At 40.3% G+C, this 19,302-nt stretch overlaps 1 protein-coding gene across 2 annotated transcripts in view; it reads left to right on the forward strand.

Annotated features, from left to right (window-relative positions):
* The first annotated feature begins 89 nt into the window (after positions 1-89).
* guf1 (GTP binding elongation factor GUF1) overlaps positions 90-19,302 on the forward strand; it is a 19,355-nt gene continuing 142 nt past the window's right edge. The window contains exons 1-17 of one of the 2 annotated variants that reach the window (XM_080773781.1): positions 90-358; positions 605-716; positions 1,052-1,200; positions 6,595-6,675; positions 7,117-7,194; positions 7,324-7,407; positions 8,302-8,366; positions 8,606-8,809; positions 9,341-9,480; positions 12,411-12,534; positions 15,074-15,206; positions 15,687-15,830; positions 15,994-16,127; positions 16,354-16,455; positions 18,401-18,520; positions 19,031-19,067; positions 19,171-19,302. The exon at positions 19,171-19,302 is cut by the window's right edge and continues 142 nt beyond it. In XM_080773781.1, the coding sequence (XP_080629907.1) occupies positions 164-358; positions 605-716; positions 1,052-1,200; positions 6,595-6,675; positions 7,117-7,194; positions 7,324-7,407; positions 8,302-8,366; positions 8,606-8,809; positions 9,341-9,480; positions 12,411-12,534; positions 15,074-15,206; positions 15,687-15,830; positions 15,994-16,127; positions 16,354-16,455; positions 18,401-18,520; positions 19,031-19,067; positions 19,171-19,302 (2,034 nt within the window). In that variant the 5' untranslated portion in view covers positions 90-163. The remainder of the gene's footprint in view (positions 359-604; positions 717-1,051; positions 1,201-6,594; positions 6,676-7,116; positions 7,195-7,323; positions 7,408-8,301; positions 8,367-8,605; positions 8,810-9,340; positions 9,481-12,410; positions 12,535-15,073; positions 15,207-15,686; positions 15,831-15,993; positions 16,128-16,353; positions 16,456-18,400; positions 18,521-19,030; positions 19,068-19,170) is intronic. The other variant, XM_080773782.1, reaches the window with a different exon arrangement.

The raw sequence follows: 19,302 nt of genomic DNA on the forward strand, positions 1-19,302 counted from the left end.
GAACTCGACTGAGTCAAAGAGATTCTATAGTCAACAACATTTCCCAGAATACATTGCTCGTGACCTGTCACCCCAAAATGGCAGCCTCCATGCAGCTCTTGGCGTTGGGTTCTCTGGCTCTGCTCTCCCTTTATTAATCTGCTGATCTCAAGTTTTATAAAACATGTCACTTTGCATTTTGAAGCGATGGTACGAAATGCCAATTTTGAGACGTCTTTTAGAGTTCAAAATGTGTAGAAAGAAGCTTCACAGCTATAACACGACCCATACAACGTTCAGACACAGATGGATAAAAAATCTACCAATATTCTCGAGCAGTATCAAACTGATACACAGTGATGCAACACAAACACCCAAGGTAAGGAACGCATGAAGTTCCTTATGAATTAAATGTTGTTAATGTATAACTGTAACATTATTGTAATACCGGTATATGAAATTAATGCATATTGACAGTAACATCCAATATCAACACAGATGAGTGATAGAGAATATAAAAGACTAAGCTAATGTGAAAAATACTTCCCCTTTGTTATTCAAAACACAACATAATGTTTGATTTTGGTTTCTTCTATGCCAAATTGTGGCACTGTTTACGTTGTAGGATGCTGTTGACCTGTCCAAGTTCCCTGTTGAAAGAATCAGGAATTTTAGCATCATTGCTCATATTGACCATGGAAAAAGCACTTTGGCTGACAGACTGCTGGAAATTACAGGTAGAGGTTGCTCAGAATCGTTTGCATGTTGGAAAAATGCTATATACATTTAAAAAATTGTGGAAATAGCCGATCTACAAGCTCAATGTGTCACATTGTGACAAGTGAGCATGCAGACCTGCCTTTTAAACATAAAAAAGATTCAATATGGCCCAGCCCCATTTTAGCCTAGGCTTAGTTCATTTTTTATTTAGATTTTTGTCAGTCATTTCTTTGTATATTTACGTTATTTGTCTGCCCTGTGCAATTTTTGTTAACACAGACTTACACGAATAAATCGATAGTCACACTTATTTGTAAACTGTCAAGGTGGTGACAGCCATATCTCTGAACAGGTGCAATATCAACGACTGCGAAGAACAAGCAGGTGCTCGACAAACTCCAGGTGGAGAGAGAGAGAGGGATAACGGTTAAGGCCCAGACAGCCTCGTTGTTTTACAACCACGAGGGTCAACAGTATCTCTTGAACCTTATCGACACGCCAGTAAGTCAATTGTAATAAGTCTCTTATTAATCTATATCTGTCTTGTCTCAATTTTGGAAGCCTAGTTGTTTCCTCTCCTAAATTGTTTAGCTCATTGAAACCGGGTCAGCATCTGTGTCATTTTAGATTTCCCTTTGACTATTTTGACTATTAAAAAATAGCAGATATACAAGCTCATAGATCGTCACTTCGTGCCACACTACGAGCTTGTAGATTAGATTTCTTCCTGTTGTACCTATTGGATGTTTCTTGATACAGGGTGCTTGCACACGGCTTGAAAGTCGATTCCATAGTTGGACGACTATGGAATTATGAATTACTGTTTTCCAAACCTGGAGAAATAGGGAATTTTGGTGACAAAATGTACAAAAAATGTATTGCAAAAGTTCAACAAAAACAAACGCTGCCTTATTTTCAAAAGCTGAAAATTGTCCACATAAGCACATAGTGTTCATTGTGAATTTGTGTTAATGGGTTAATACTTTATTTGTGGTGTTGGAGCCATAAGCTTGAGAAAACAACTCATGTTCACTTTCTTAGTTTCTTCTACCGGGCGTGCTGGCTCAGACACAATGTAACCATTGCATAATTTCACTAAATGCAATAATTATACTATGCAGATCTTTATTGAATTAGAACTGTTACCCAGATTAACCCAATATGACTGGGTTAATGATTTTAGATTTTACTTAAACGACATTTTATGTGATACGATACGATTCAATTATTTGAATTTTATACAGTAACTATTTAAAATACATTTACATTATTATTTTTCTTCAAAAGATTGCTAAATACCTTGCACAAAAATGTAGTATTAATACAATCGATTATTTGCAATGCAAAACGATTCGATACCGATTATTTGCATTGCAAAACAATACGATACGATACATAGTCAATGTTGCTGTTTTCATTTCGATATACTTCGATTATTGAAATTAAAATCGATTTTTCGATGCATTTACCGGTACTATACCGTTACACCCCTAGTAATAAGTTTGTTTAAAAACTGATTCACTTAGGGTTTTCTCTTATAAAGTTTCACCACAGCTGTTAGCGCCCTCGGTTTATGAATGAAATAGAACTTGAATGGTCTCAACGGGTGTTGTTTATTCTTCAGGTACAGTTGAAGGTTGTTGAACACCGTGAAAACTATAAAACAGAATAAATACTTTAAGAGTCATATAGAACATTTCATAGCTTTCAATAAAATCAGTGCATTTGGGTTAATCACTTTTGTACAAGTCAACAATAAAAATACTTAATTTATAGTTGATCCTAATCAGTGATTCAATAAACAACCAAGCAGAACATGACGCAAAGGCACCACAAACAAAATAAACCAAACAAACAAATCAAAAGGTAAGTCTGTACCTCACTCCGCTAACTGAGGGGCTAAGGGTTGAATCGGATGCCACCTTGAACTTCATAACAATCTTGGGATAATACTTGGCACAGGACACAGCAAAGGCAGGCACTGTAAACAATATAAACGGCTTTACATTAATACTGAATCTACAAAAACTATATACTGAATCTACAAACCATGTCAACAATGTCAGATCAACTGGGTTAAACATGAAGTTGCAAACAAACAAGTCTCCTACCATGTGGCTCTGCTGCTTCCACATGCTGTGTCTCACTCTGACTGAGTGTCTCTGAGGTGAGTGAAGCCAGCATGCTTCAGATATATATATATACACCAACAGGAAGTTTCACGATAAAAGTACCTAGGGTCTACAGGAAGTGTCAAAATAAGACAACACAAATAAACAAAGAAAAATAACAAACTTCAAAGTAAAGACATTACTGAAGTTAAATGAACCAACTGACACCGGCAGTTACACTCCCACCAATCAGGTTATACCAAAACAAACATAACATGATTTAAAAACCATAGTTCCCCAGAGTCAAAAGGTGAGGAAGGATCTTACATTAATAAACAATATTATAATCTTGTCAGTCTTTCAGGTGGGTGGTTTTCTTCTTGCCAAGGAGCCAAAGTTAATGCTGTAGTTAGCCGAAATATGTCTGTAATGGCAGGGACTGGACTTAAGGGTTTGTTGCTCATAGACAGTTGGGTTTTCCTGGGATTGGGGAGGACCGGGGCATGTGGCTTCAAACGGAACAGGAGGGATAATGGTGAGGCTCTTCATCTTAGCCGGTGGGAGAGCAGGATGGCTCCCCTCATCAATGGCTCCCGATCTCCAAGGCTCTCTGGCCGATTCAGTTTCTTTTCTCACTGGTTTCTTCTTATGCTCTAGTTTATGTTTAACAATGAGGGCAGCTCTACCCACAAAACTACTGCTCATGGCCAACTCCTCAGGGGTGCCCAAGTCACTCTCCTGCTCTTTTGACTGCTGTGAGCTGTCCTTTAACTTCTCTACATTCAATGTCTGCCTGTCGCTGAGAAGCTGCACAGAGTTAACATCCTGCGATACATAGCAGTTTTCATGTCTCCCTTCACCAATGTCTGGTTCCAACACCATCACCACATTGGCAGATGGAGTTGGCATTTCTCTTACTGGGATTTGGTTTACCCACCTTCGGTTCTCCTGATCAGTAGGGTTATCTGTGGGAGTTGACTCTGCTGCCATTTCTCCCACTGTCACAATTTCTCCCACAATCTCCTGACCTTTTGGGTTATGTGTGGAAGTGGACTCCTTTGCCCTCTCTCCCACCATCACAACGTCTCTCACAATCTCCAAACCTCCAGGGTCATGCGTGGAACTGTTTGTATCCAAAGTGACTGCTGTATTAATGGGCGTTTGGGATGTTGTTGGCTTTGGGTTTGAATTAGGGTGGGGGCGTAATGTGGTGTTAGTAGGAGCAGAGGGTGGGTTGTTGCAGTGCTCGGAAGCACCTTCGAAATGTTTGTAAACTCGAAGCCGTGCTGCTGCCATTTTGATGTCTTTTTGCGCTTTAAGTTGCTGTAGTTTTGTCTCTACCTCTTGGATCTCCTGTAGTGCCATGGCCGCTTCCTGTGTGGCGGCGAGATCCGCTTCTGCGTCTGCTCTTTTGGATGAAGTGTTGGATTGATGGCTGGAGATGGAGTTCGAGTTGTCGCTGCTTAATATGGAAGGGGTCTTGGGATGGGTTCCACGGGACTGCACACGGTCTTTGTCTGCTGTGTCAGAGGCAACAGTTTCTGTGTTCGTGTGTCCGAAAATTGAGCCATGATCTTCTTTATTCAAGGTCATCCTGACTGTGAATTTAGCGACCGGTTCGTTGAAAGGTTGATCAATGGTTTTTAAATGTTTCTCCACAATTTCGGATAAGTCTGAGGTAATAGTACCACAGACGTCCATTTTCGTCACAATATCAGGAGTGGGGGTGCCGTTGCGTTGAATGGATTCATAAATCTCACTTGTTGCATTATGTTTGTTCAGAATATCATGTTTCATCTTATAAAGTTCCTCTTCTGAGCAAAGTGTCCTTAAGGCTCTTTTAACTTCTATTGCTGTTTGCGTCCAGGTTCTATAGGCCTTAGTGAATGCCTTTTCAAGTGTTTTTACTTCCTTCTGTATTTTAGCTGCGGTCTCTTCAGAACTCATCAGCTGCTGCATATTGGCTGCCATCTTATCTGGGCTTGACATTTGTTTGGTTATATGGCGTTTGCTCACTTATACTTTGGGTTTTAGTCTGGGTTTTTCAATAACTTTACGAAGCCCCACAGACTACCACTTAAACCCCCAAAGTAATTTTATCAAACGAAGAACTAACCGAACAAATAATTGTAAGTTATACAAATGTCCACTTTAAGTTTCACTTAAATATCTAAATGCAGCATGAATAATTCTGAGTTTGACATTAAGTATGTTAGACCTGTGCAACACAGCCTTCAAATCGCTTCATATCAGAAAATGCTTCTTTTGTCCCTTTTTTTGTTTCCTTTATCCATTTTATAATTTTGTTTCCTTTTTTAATTTTATAATTTTTTGTTTCCTTTTTTAATTTTATAATTTTTTGTTTCCTTTGCCGGGTTTGCAACTTAATGTCCTTTCTTCAGTCCAAGAGGAGAAGGAGGCTACCTGTTAGAAGTCCTCTCTCCCTGCATAGGTTACTGTGGTGTGACAATGACAAACTTGTGGCTGTAGGCTGGTGACTTGAAGAAGCACTGGGTGGCTGTAGGTGAGATGGGTCGACGTTGAGTTGCTTCAGGGTTGAGTTTTCACTGTTAGCGCCCTCGGTTTATGAATGAAATAGAACTTGAATGGTCTCAACGGGTGTTGTTTATTCTTCAGGTACAGTTGAAGGTTGTTGAACACCGTGAAAACTATAAAACAGAATAAATACTTTAAGAGTCATATAGAACATTTCATAGCTTTCAATAAAATCAGTGCATTTGGGTTAATCACTTTTGTACAAGTCAACAATAAAAATACTTAATTTATAGTTGATCCTAATCAGTGATTCAATAAACAACCAAGCAGAACATGACGCAAAGGCACCACAAACAAAATAAACCAAACAAACAAATCAAAAGGTAAGTCTGTACCTCACTCCGCTAACTGAGGGGCTAAGGGTTGAATCGGATGCCACCTTGAACTTCATAACAATCTTGGGATAATACTTGGCACAGGACACAGCAAAGGCAGGCACTGTAAACAATATAAACGGCTTTACATTAATACTGAATCTACAAAAACTATATACTGAATCTACAAACCATGTCAACAATGTCAGATCAACTGGGTTAAACATGAAGTTGCAAACAAACAAGTCTCCTACCATGTGGCTCTGCTGCTTCCACATGCTGTGTCTCACTCTGACTGAGTGTCTCTGAGGTGAGTGAAGCCAGCATGCTTCAGATATATATATATACACCAACAGGAAGTTTCACGATAAAAGTACCTAGGGTCTACAGGAAGTGTCAAAATAAGACAACACAAATAAACAAAGAAAAATAACAAACTTCAAAGTAAAGACATTACTGAAGTTAAATGAACCAACTGACACCGGCAGTTACAACAGCTTTATATAATACTGTTTATTATACATTATATAATAGGCCAAGAATTTATGTACACGTATGTGCCAATAAAGTATGAACAAAACCAGGTTAATCATCCTCGTTTGACATTTACAGTTCTCATAAACTGTAAAAAACAAAAACAAAAAAAAAACAATCCTTTTTGGTCAAGATTGTTTATTTTCTTTATTGCAATTGTAATGTTTCATTGTCTGTAAAACATGATATTTTTGTTTTGTTGCATTCCTAAGCCAATGTACTATGACCAGAGACTCAAATGCAGTCATCAAATGATTGGCTCAGGAATGCAAATACAAATGTCCATGAATTCAATGCTTAATGAGGTGTGTAATTGATAGAAAATAAGTCATTTATTTATTAGGTGAACTACTCCTTTGATACATATTTCCTCTGCCCAGGGTCATGTTGACTTCAGTTATGAGGTGTCCAGATCAATTTCTGCATGTCAAGGAGTTCTACTTATTGTTGATGCCAACCAAGTAAGTGCTATGTCCTCAATATGTTTGGTGCTTTATTTAGTTAATGAAACCATTTAGATCTGAGGCCGATTCTAAACAAATCCTAACAGTTTTATGAAAAACCTATGTTTCTGTCAGTGTTGCTCAACCTTTTTCATGTCAAGGACCCCCGGAATTATCTGTATTTGGCCGCGGACCCTCATCTGAAAATATGTGGTTCCATGGACTGCCCAGAAGATTTGAGTTCAAAACGGTCGCTCTGAAAGAATTTATATTTTTTGAAAAAATAGCAGATCTACAAGCTCGTTGCACGGCTCGGTGCGGCGCTATGAGCTTGTAAATCTTAATGTGCTTTAACACCAAAAGGGTTTCCCGCCCCGAATAGGTTAAGAATTTAATTGTGGGATAGTGTTGTGCAGCCACTCGTGCTAACCATCATTATTTATTATTATTTATGTGAAGGGCATTCAGGCACAGACGGTGGCTAACTTCTATCTGGCTTTCGAATCTCAGCTGACAATTATCCCTGTCATCAACAAGGTACACTCTAATATCCATCTGCCATTGCACTTTGCCATTCAGATCCACCAGTGATTACATTTTCAATGGTACTTTTTTTGAATAGAGGCAAGTCATTAACCTAATAACCCCTGACATTTTCTTCTTCAGATTGATTTGAAGAACGCTGACCCAGAGAGGGTTGAGAAACAGATTGAAAAGGTGTTTGATATTCCATGCGAAGAATGCATCAGGGTGAGTTTGAGTATGCACAAACACAAGTTAATTCCCCTCATTCACTATTAACTTTCCCCATTTGCAGTTATTGATATCAGTAAATCAGTCTTTTCAATACCTTTCAAATCAATCTCTGTGCTTTACAGTGCATTTAAATGCACTGTAAAGCGACGCACCCCTGCCCCCACCCCCCAGCCATGCCGGTCCGAGAACATTTTATGAACTGTCAGCCGGTCCGTGGTAATAGAATGGTTGGCATGGGAACCCCTGGCTTACAGTCTCTATCTTGAAAAGTTGAACAGAACGCAAATGAATGGGAATCAGTGGATTCCTCGAATATCAAAAAACCACAGTATGCTCTGGAAAATGGTTAGCCTTGACATTATTGTACTGTACAATAGTCATAGGTTAAACATGCAGACTGCTGTTATGGTTCTTTAGGTTCTAATTTACAACATTTTGTATTCCTGTGGCTCGCTGGTTGAGGGACAGACTGTCCAAAAGTATATGTCTTGTTTTGCAGTACCCTTTATAGGAGCTGTCACCCAACCGTAATAGGCACTATGGAAGGACAATAATCCCCACCAAACCTAGTCTAAAAGCTACTTTTCTGACGCATACGGCAAAGCAAACTCGGGCAATAATTTTTCAATGCAAGAGCCTAGGGTTTGTTTTCCCAACTATTGATGTTAAAGCCTTGAGACGGGAAACATGAATACTGTTATTGGCAGAATGCTCATTCTGAACCCCAATTTACTTTTACTAACTAATCTTATTTCGCTGTGTATCATTGAATTGTTGTTTTTTGCCCCTTTCAAATTTTCGGCTCGGCTTGTGTTTGCACTGTACACTGCCATAACATGCAACACGGTTTTAAGTTTTCTGTGTAATAAAATTGATTACATTTCTAAGATTTCAGCTAAACTCGGAACAAATGTTGAACGAGTACTGCAAGAGGTTGTCCGTAGAATTCCACCGTAAGTATTTCTCATTTGCTTATTTATTAAATGCTGTAATGAATGGTTTTACTGACTGAAGATGGCCTTAGTGCTGCATAATTTCTTTCTTATACTTTGTTATGCTCTTTGTGATCTACATTTTCTGCAGTCTTTCAACTTTGAACATACTTTTTGTTTGCAAATACTCCTCGATTTCCTGCATTTCTTACATTTTAACATGAAATTATTTTTACTTAACTTTTTTTGTCCATTCTCAGACCCACTGCTAGACGTGATGAGCCATTTAAAGCTCTGGTATTTGACTCCAATTTTGACCACTACAGAGGTGTGGTAGCTAACATTGCTGTGTGTGGAGGCCATGTCAAAAAAGGGGACAAGATTGTATCAGCGTACCTTGGCAAAAGCTACGACGTCAATGAGCTGGGCCTGCTCCGACCTGATGAGTATCCAACGGACGAGTTGTAAGTAGCTTTTATCCTCTTTTCACTTTTCTTATTTAGCACATTCTCATCTTTTTCTTTCTTTCTTTCTTTCTTTCTTTCTTTCTTTCTTTCTATCTATGTTTTATTCTGCAGTGCTAAATACCTTTTAGGATGTGCATTTCCAGTTGTTGGGTCAAGTTGGTGCTCTTCATTCTTCATTCTAAATTAATTCTAGCCAAATAAACCAGGCACAATACCACTAAGAGAAATAACGGAGTTGATTTTGGTTAATTGGCTTAATTAAGGTTGGCCATCTCATTTGGTTCCTGGCACTGCTCTTTGCAGCATAATAACAATGATCACACAAGCCAGTGTCATACGTTATCAAAACAATGTCATTAATCCATTTTCATTGTGTAATATTCTAGAGCAGTGGTTCTCAATCTGGAGTCCAGGGACCCTCAGGGTTCCTTGGGGGGTTTTATGGGGGTCCTTGAATTTATTATTTTTTATTGAGAACCACTGTTCTAGACGAGTGTAACTCACTTTCGTGTCTTATGTGATGTGCAGATATGCTGGCCAAGTGGGCTACATTGTAGCAGGGATGAAAGACGTGAAGGAAGCCCAGATTGGTGACACTCTTTATCATCAGCACAATCCAGTCGAGTCCCTTCCGGGGTTTAAGCCTGCCAAAGCCATGGTGTTCGCTGGTGAGCAGAAATTGTTGCTTGAGTTCCACTTTTTAGAATTGGAGATCAATTCACTGTGTTTGTTAATTTACCATACACTCCAGAGAGACTGTCATGTGCAAGATCAGAGTAATGTTTTGAGCATGAACACTAGTCAACAATAATGTCAGCCATGGTAAACGGTCTCATAAATAGAGTGCAAAGAAGACAATGCATAGCTGTGGTTTGGGCGTTGCAATAATGAAACCAATCACCGTGCCACATGCCATTGCCTTTAAGAGATCCATTATTCGTTGCCCGTTATGCCCAGTGCTATATTGCTTCATAGCCTTACGGTCTATGCTCATAGCCCATGGAAGAGTGATGCGTTGCTGCCTTGAAGTCTCGCATGTAAACTAATTTGGCATTACGGTTTACGGGTGCTTTTAAACTCCAGTATGCACCTTCCCAAATGTGTGTGACCAAAATAGCCATTTAGGAAAAAGCGTGCCAACACGCCTATGACCACACCTCTAGGCACAAATACCGGTGTCGGTATAATGGATAGCGGGTGACGATGGACCAAAATACCATTTAGGGACAGAGCAAGCTCCTATACTCTCACTTTCGGGCAGCGGCTGACTTGTGGGCAGCGGCGTGGGTAGCGGCAGTGACCAAAATAGAGCCCATAGTACCTTTCGGCAGAGTACCCGCTTTTATGCCCGTATGGAGATCTCTGTATCTGTCCATTTGTCTGTCTGTGTCAATTTTATACGCACAACAGTTCATTACAGTAAGGACAACTATTTAACATAATTACTGTAGTGTACGCTTATTTATTTTTGTCCCACATTATGTTGAGGGTGTAAAGTGTGATATATCTTTGATCGTTATTGATGGAGTTTCTTCTGAGGCCGTCAGTTCAGCTGCCATGCAACTCAAAAGAAGATATACGACATTGGCTTGCACTCATTGTCAGCTGCTGTATAACTTACTGTACAGCAGCCGACCACTCGGCACAAGTTTAGTTAAGTGTATCACTCTTCTGTTCCCTCCCCACTGGCAAATGTAGGTTGAGTATGACTTAAGGCTCATACATACTCCAGTTTTTGGTGATAGGTTATCACTGTTTTAGGTGAATTTGCCTACAGAGCAAATAGGAGTGTAGATGATGCAGTATCCCTCTGTCTGCACACTATTACTCAACATCTAGAATCCAGATCCACCTATGCTCGTGTACTTTTTGTTGACTTCAGCTCCGCATTTAATACAATAGTGCCTGGGAAGCTGATTTCAACCCTACAGGAGCTAGGCGTCAGCACACATCTATGTAAATGGATCTTTAATTTTATATGTGACAGGAAACAGGTGGTCAAAATAGGTGATCTCGTCTCGCTGTCGAGGCTCCTAAACACTGGGGCCCCCCAGGGGTGCGTCCTTTCTCCACTTCTGTACTCATTATACACTAATTTCTGTCAATCTCACTTTAGTACAGTTATGATGTATAAGTTTGCTGATGACACATCTTTAGTAGGTCTTATTACCAACGAGGTTGAAACCGACTACCGCAGAGCAGTAGAGGAGCTGGTGAGATGGTGTGAGAGTTACAACTTGATTCTAAACATCTCTAAAACCAAAGAGATGTTCATAGATTTTAGGAAAAATAAATCGTGTCCCCTCCCCCCCCCCCTTCATCAATGGGGAAGAGGTAGAAAGAGTTTCCTCCTTCCGGTTCCTAGGGACCACCATCCATGAATCCTTATCATGGGATCTTAACACCAGTCTCATAATAAGCAAATCACACCAGCGTCTCTATTTCCTGCGGCAGCTTAAGAATTTCAAAGTCAGCCAAGCAGCCATGACTCACTTCTATAGGGCCACTATTGAAAGTGTTCTCACCTTCTCCATGCTTGTCTGGTTTGGTCACACAACCTCTCAAGACAAATCAAAGCTGGAAAGAGTAGTACGACACGCATCAAAAAACATTGGATGCAGCCTCCCTACACTTTCCTCACTCTATTCCACCAGAATAATTAGGAAGGCAAATAAAATCATTGCAGACAATTCCCATCCTGCACATCACCTCTTCAATCTCCTCCCATCAGGCAGGAGATATAGAGCTCTACATGTCGCTTCAGGGATAGCACTTACCCCGTAGCCATTAGACATCTGAACTCATAGTATATGCATATAGCACTTTAAAAAACTGGATGTAATTTCCTATGCTGCTGGTTTTTGTTTTTGTATTGTACTGTCCTTCTTGTTTGTGTATCTATGGTTGTCTGTATGTTGAGTATGAACCAAGACAAATTCCTAGTTGTTGACATGGCAAATAAATGATTGAATCTTGAATCTTGAATCTTGATAGCTTATCACCTAAAACGGTGATAAGAGTTGAGGCCACCATACTCGCGGTGATGTCCTTAAGGATTGACACCGCCTCCCTGTGGTTTACCCAACTTCTAGACCAATCAGTGAACGGGGTGATGACTCCAGAGTGAAAAGACTTGTCTGATAGTAAAAACAGAGAGATGGGTCTGTGTCCGCGGTTATAGCTGATCATCACAGCGACTGACGTAATGGTGTAGTTTTCCAACCCTTTAAAAACTACACCGCGGTGATAAGCTATCACCAAAAACTGGAGTATGTATGAGCCTTTATAGTCACTGTCAGCCCTTAATAATGAATTTAGCCATGCACAAAGCTTTTTACACAAAGCAAAGCTGTTTACTGCATAACAATTCTTATTGTGCTTGTATTCTAGGCTGGAATAAAGGCTATAGAGTAGACAGGTTGACATAATGTACCTCTTCAGTGTTTATTCAGTGTTTGTGTTGAATAATGGCTCCAGCGAGGAGCTGGTTGGCGGTCTGTACATTCAGTGGTTTGCAAATAAACATTGCATGGACTAATGGTTGTTGCTTATGTTGGCACACGCACGGCACGTCTTCTTTGATTATTTTTTCCCCCAGGGTTGTACCCAATGGACCAGTCAGACTATACTGCTCTTCGCAGTGCCATTGACAGGCTAACCCTGAATGATTCCAGTGTCACAGTGCAGAGGGACAGCAGTCTGGCTTTGGGAGCAGGCTGGAGGTTAGTAGGCACACACATGCAGCACACATGCAGCATATCAAACACATTTCAGAATAGTTGTACACAGCTCTTATGAAATTATGTTTTTTGTACATTTTGCAAATGGCTTAGAATTCGAGTTGACATCTTTTTATTATGACTAGACTTGGGTTGCTTAGGACTTTGCCCATATATGACTTGGGACCTATTTACTCGATTGAACAAAGCTGACATGTAGTTTATTTCTATTGTACTGCATACCACCTCAGGTGACTAGAAATTAGATTGAACTTGGAACGATGCAAGTTGGAAATGCAAGCCCACCCAGTTACTATGTCTGTCTCCCTTTTATGCCCATATATGGACATTTCTCTATCTGTCATTCTGTGTCCCTTTATTCCTATATATGGAGTTCTGTGTCAGGCATGCCCAAATATGAAGTGTTCATGTATGGAGATATACTGTAGGGGTGATCAGGTCCAGAGCCCACGGGCAGAGGCCTTTTGTGGCAGTTCTGGACAACCGTGGGTCCGACCGACTCCACACCAGGCACTGCACACCCTGTGGGGTATATGGAGTTATTTGTTAGGCATGCCCAAATATGGAGTCTGACCCTGGCACAGGCCTGTTGTGGCGATATGGAGTCTGGCCCAGGCAGAGGCCTTTTGTGGCGGTTCACACCGTGCACTGCACTTCCTGTGGGGGTGTGGAACGCATGTGTCGAATTTGAAGTAGGTGGGGCGAACGGTTCTCGAGTTACGTGGATTAAGCCAAAGGGTCACCATGCAACTCCTTGGGTCCAACCGGTTGGAGTAGGAGTTGACGCTAAAACCGTCTTGACCCTTCGGTGTGGTTTGGGCCATTGAATTCCATCCATTGAATCACTAGGGTCAACTTGGGTCAACGTGCAACAAGACATATCACACCGGCGGGACAACGCTAAAACCGTCTTGACCCTTTGGTGTGGTTAGGGCTTTAGAGACGTACAGAATACAGACGTACAGTGACTTGGTGCATTTATAGTTAGATATTGCATTTTGCAAAATGTACAGTTTAAAATAAAAGACAACTCATTCATGTGGAGTTTCTCAGTCTATTCTTGTTTTCAACAATGATGAGCTGGTGCTGCTGTAAATGCAGCATTCTTTCAGGTTATGGCTCTGTTCAGGTGTCGCAGGGGTGAAGTTTCTACCCATCACCGTGGTTTGACCATGTTCACTAGTGGGAAGCCAGGCAGGGAGGAGGTGATATCGGTTGCTGCACTAGCTCATTTCTAGGTTGACCGGGTAGCCTGTGTTCCTCTGCATAGCGTTACAGCCTCCTGGCGTAACTCATCACTGGCTACGTTTACATGGACAGTTAAATCCCCTTTTCATTCAGAATAAAAGTTAAATCCTAATTAAAGTTGTCATGTAAACACCTACAAAAACTTAAATCGGAATGAAAATGGCCAATCTGATTTAAACTTAGATCATGTAACTGACCGGTTTATTCCATTTTTAAATCCTATTGAAGCAATTGTGGACTCATGTAAACACTCATTCGGATTTAAGTTAATTCTGGTCTTTCTGTGCATGCTTGTTTCCATGTAATTGGTATGGCTATATTATGCTCTTGTTTTGCAAGAAACTAGACATGTTTCATTTCACATCTCTGAGAGCAACCTCTCATAGGCTACAGGATACATCAAATATAAAGTAATATGGCATAAAAGTGTTTTATTATTTATTATTATTATTATTTTGTTTTACCTGAAATGTGGTGGAGTAGAAGTAAAAGTATTGGAAATTGGAGTAGAAAGTAGAAATACCTCAAACTTTTACTTTAGTAGAGTACTAAAGTAAATGTACTTACCGTATTTACTTTCCACCACTGGATGTATATCCGCCCCGCCCCCTATCCAATCAGAAGCCTTCCCAGCCCCAAACCCGATGTGGAATGAAATAATGGGATTTAAAAGTATTGTCCATGTAAACACTCATTCAGAATGACCATTTCCCATGTAAACACGCAGCAAAAAACTTACTTCTGAATTAATTAATTCTGAAGTTTTCATTCTGAATGAAAAAGCCCTCATGTAACCGCAGCCAATGTCAGGTGAAAAGAAGTGGCTCGTGACTCCATGTGTATTCGGAAGAGACATGTTGTTGTCTACACCCTACACTACAGAGACTGTTCTGTACTCTTGGGTTAGATATAGATAGATAGATAGATAGATAGATAGATAGTAATGATTAAAACAAAATGGAAGAAATATAAGACGAGGTCTAATATTGGTATGGCTTCCCTGTACACAGTATGTGGAGGCCAGTCTTGAGCCGTACTCCATATTTGCAATGGCTGATCCCTTTGCTGCCATGCTGTATAATACGTACTGTATGCGGGACAGGGGACATGTAGGCTTTCTGATTTATTGTTGGCATTGTATGCTTTATTTCAGATAGGACAATGATGAAGGAAAATACAGACAATACAGGCTATTTGCAAACCAAGTCTGAATATCAGTTACCTCCTATTGTAAGGCCCCCTCTTTATTAAGGTCTTTTGATTCCCCTTGCAGAATTGGCTTCCTGGGTCTTCTTCATATGGAGGTGTTTAATCAAAGACTAGAGCAGGAATATAATGCCTCTGTCATAGTAACAGCGCCCACTGTACCCTACAAGGCTATCCTGTCCTCTGCCAAACTCATTAAGGTAAGAGCCAGTTTCAGCTCGTATTGTGTATATTGGACAGCAACAGTGATATCAGACGCTACACTTTTTCCGACTAATTTACAAGATTGTGGTTAAAACGGGACTTCTGCCAGTTTTATAGCATGGTTCATGTTTGAGAACTGAGATGTGAAAGCCTGTTGAAATTCTTGCTTTAATCACATTTTTCTATCTTAGCTTTGCTAGTCTAGACCTACAGGTCTATACTTGAAAGTTCTCTTTTTATTTCCCTAGTCTACACGAATGATGAAAATAGCGAATCCACAATGTCACAACCAATGACTCAGTCAGAATGCGGTGCGTTGTGAGCTTGTAGATCTGCTATTTTCGCCTATTTGCGCTGAATGTTTGCCTAATTCGGACATGCCTAGGATTGGGATCCTTGACTTTAAGTGGTTAAAAAATAAGTCCAATATTTTAGCTTTAAGTCGTGTGCTTAAATAACAGAGGCTGTTCTTTTAGCATCATGGCAGTGAGGAGATCACCATAGTCAACCCTGCTCAGTTCCCAGACAGATCGGTGGTGTCAGAGTATCTGGAGCCCATGGTGTTGGGGACTATCCTTGCTCCAGACACTTACACAGGGAAGATTATGACTCTCTGCTTGGTAAGCTCTATACTTTCTGTTTGCATTGATGTGTCAGCTTCCTTCTCATGTGAATCTGAAAAAAAATGTATACATACATTTTTGGACAAATACAAACTCAATATTGATGGATGCAAAAACATATAGCCTTAGTTACATACTTGATTTTGTTTTTGTCTCAAAGAACCGCAGAGCGATCCAGCAGAATATGGTGTACATCGATGACCATCGTGTTATGATGAAGTACCTCTTTCCTCTAAATGAAATAGTAATTGACTTCTACGACCTTCTCAAATCAATGTCATCGGGATACGCCAGGTAACACTAAAGATTGTGCTATAGCTATAATCTGCATTACACAAACTATGAATTAGTGGGATGGTTTTTATGTTATATTTAACCCTAACCTTTTGATCATCTCATTCATAGTTATGTGCGCATGCATTTCTACTTTTAGAAGATATTCGTTATATTTGTCATTAGTTTAGTTTTGCAGTAAACCTCAACCTTCAAATGGGCCTGATTTTGTTTTTATTCTTCATAGCTTTGACTATGAAAGTGCTGGTTATCAGCCAGCTAACTTGGTTAAGATGGATATTCTGCTGAATGGTCAGCCAGTGGAGGAACTCACCACAATTGTGCACAAGTAAGTGTAAAATAGTGGTATTTGTCTTATGTGTTGTACAATATCACAGTTACTTTCTTCGGACAGTCTTTTCTCAACCTGTGTTACTGTTGTGTACTACTGCTTTTACATGAGTGAGTGATACATTAGACTCTTGAATCTTAAATCTATCAGTGAACCATATAGCAATCAGTTCTAATGTGATTTATTACTATCACAAGCTCCACCAACGTAATTTCATTAGTGAGATGGATTAACTGTATGGCATAGCTATGACACCATTCATTGACTTGGGTAATTGAAGGGTACAGTGTTTCTGGAATGGTGGCTTCCACTAGTCTCACATACAGTAGCCAGACAACTCCACAATCTCCACAATTCCACAATCTCCGAATGCTATAGAGTCTAACTACACCTCCTGAAATCTAAGTAAGGAAGCTTCCATTTCCGTTCATGAAAATATATTTAAAAATATCTTTAGAGCTTATTTTTATATTTCCATTCCTGCTAAGCAGCATTAGGTGATTAGAAGTGGGGAGGAGACACACTTCCGCTTTATATTTTACTCATGATAGAGCTTCCGTTGCTCCAGACTGTATGACAGAAGCATTTGGAAATTGCGAGAGGCAACAGTCTGGCAACGCGAGACTACTTCCTTGCCAACTGCCAACATGTGCTACACCTAGCTAACTGCACCAATGGCTTTCTGTTTCAAAGGCTAATCTGTTCGGTCAGATCCCAACTAATGTTTAATGTTATGGTCAGTGGTTCTAGGTTTCAGTTTCAGTTCTAATTGATGCCCACTGTTTGTTGGGCCTTGTGGTGTACGGCTATAGGTACTGTCAATGGTTGCTAACACAAAGGTTCTTGGTTTCATACTTGTTAGTGAAACATGTTTTTGTTTAAGTTTAGGTAATGCATTTTAGCTAATGTCAGGCAATAATTTAATATGTTAGTATAGTTACATTTTAGATATTTATGTCCCTCCACGCGCCGGATGGCACGCCTAGTACCGGCAGAGTAGTTCTGGAGCAGTGGATTGTGTGTCCCTGGTTTTTTCCTAAGGGACTGATCGAGGGTAGCTACTGGGACTTGATCACCCCGGCTGGGTCACCCGAGTGAGGGGTATGATGTTGGAAGACCCGGAACCCTGAGGACCTTGGGACTGAGGATACGTCCCAGTTCCAGTTGCATCCTAGTGATGTTTCTATTTATAGTGACTCATGGGAATAGACTATGTGACAATCGGGAATAGTCTGGTGACCACCCGATAGATGGTTAGCAGCCGGAATGTAGATGGCAACCGTAAGCAGTTTGGGTTAGCGTTCGCCGTGAGGAGGACGCCCACAAAACCCACGTGAGGACTTTAGGAGGGCCATTCAAGCCGCAAGTGGAGCCTGTGGCACCACTGTTGCCTTGTCGGTGGAGCCTGCAGAATCCACCACTCCCGAATGAAGTGTCTGGTGCTGGAATCTGGCGCAACGCACCGGTCCTGGTTGTACTGGTGAGAGCAGGAGAGGACCTGGTGAGACGTAGGAAGTGCCCGGCCAGGAGTCAACCCACAGTGCCTAGTAAATAAATATACTATAAAAGACATTGACACAGTCTGTAACATGGAAGTTCAAGTATGAACATGTGGATTAACAATACATTAGACCCAATGTATTTGTAATTGTGACCTTCTCTTCACTTACAGTACAAAGATTACTTTATTTTTTTACTTTATTTTTATTTTTATATATATAACTAGACAAGTTACAGATGTAAGTGCTCTTGAGCTAGCCTGGCCTTAGCCAGACTGATAACGTGGATTCACTCACATGTTCCTCAGAGCAACATGTGAGTGAATCCATGTTATCGGTCTGGCTAATGCCAGGCTACTCTTAAGCAGCATTGAATTTGAAATTCCAAACAGCCAACCCCCTTGCTATGATTATAAATACATGAGTATATACTTTGATTACAGAGAACGGGCGTACATTGTTGGGAAAGCCTTGTGTGAGCGCCTGAAAGACGCCATTCCAAGGCAAATGTTTGATATTGCTGTACAAGCGGCAATTGGGAGTAAGGTTCTTGCTAGAGAGACGTAAGTACATGGTTTGGAATTGGGTAAAAAACGAAACAAAAAGTTTGTTTCCATTTTTTTATCTAATACATTTTGTCATTCATTAAAACCTTAAGCTACACTATACTGTAGCACACAATAAAGTCAGTAAATGTCTCATTGATGCATCAACATTTGTTTGTACTACGGAATAGATGTGTTGAACTTCAAATGGTGTGTTGAGTGAATTTTGTTAAATGAGATGTATCATTTCAATGAGCATTGTGAAACTGATATCTAGTAACAGGTCACTAATATCAGCGATGCAGTAGGATTGAAACTTCAGTAAATATATACTTTTTTTCTACTTGGGCACCTTTAATATAAGAAACTTCAACTGTCTGAGCTGCTCCAGTATCTTCTCTACATAATGCTTCTCCTGTGATGCACCAGGCTTGCATACGTTTGGCTGAGCTGTGGCAGTTGACTCCATTTCTTCTCTACTCTGTCAGTTCCCTTTGATGTGATGTATTTGATGTATGTCTCTTTCAGAATTAAAGCGTACAAGAAAAATGTCCTTGCTAAATGTGTAAGTAGAACATTCTTCTTGAAAGATTTGAATCTTTAAAACTACAGGTTCCAAACAATTAGCAGATGCTATAATGGTAACACTTTTTCTTTGTTTTCTTTAGTATGGAGGTGACATCACACGGAAGATGAAATTACTGAAAAGACAGGCCGAGGGTAAAAAGAAGATGCGGCTTATTGGCAAAGTGGAAGTTCCCAAAGACGCCATCATAAATGTTCTGAAGTCAAAAGACTAA

The sequence above is a fragment of the Protomyctophum bolini genome (genome assembly GCF_963924005.1).
Source record: "Protomyctophum bolini genome assembly, chromosome: 10".
Lineage (NCBI taxonomy): Eukaryota > Metazoa > Chordata > Actinopteri > Myctophiformes > Myctophidae > Protomyctophum > Protomyctophum bolini.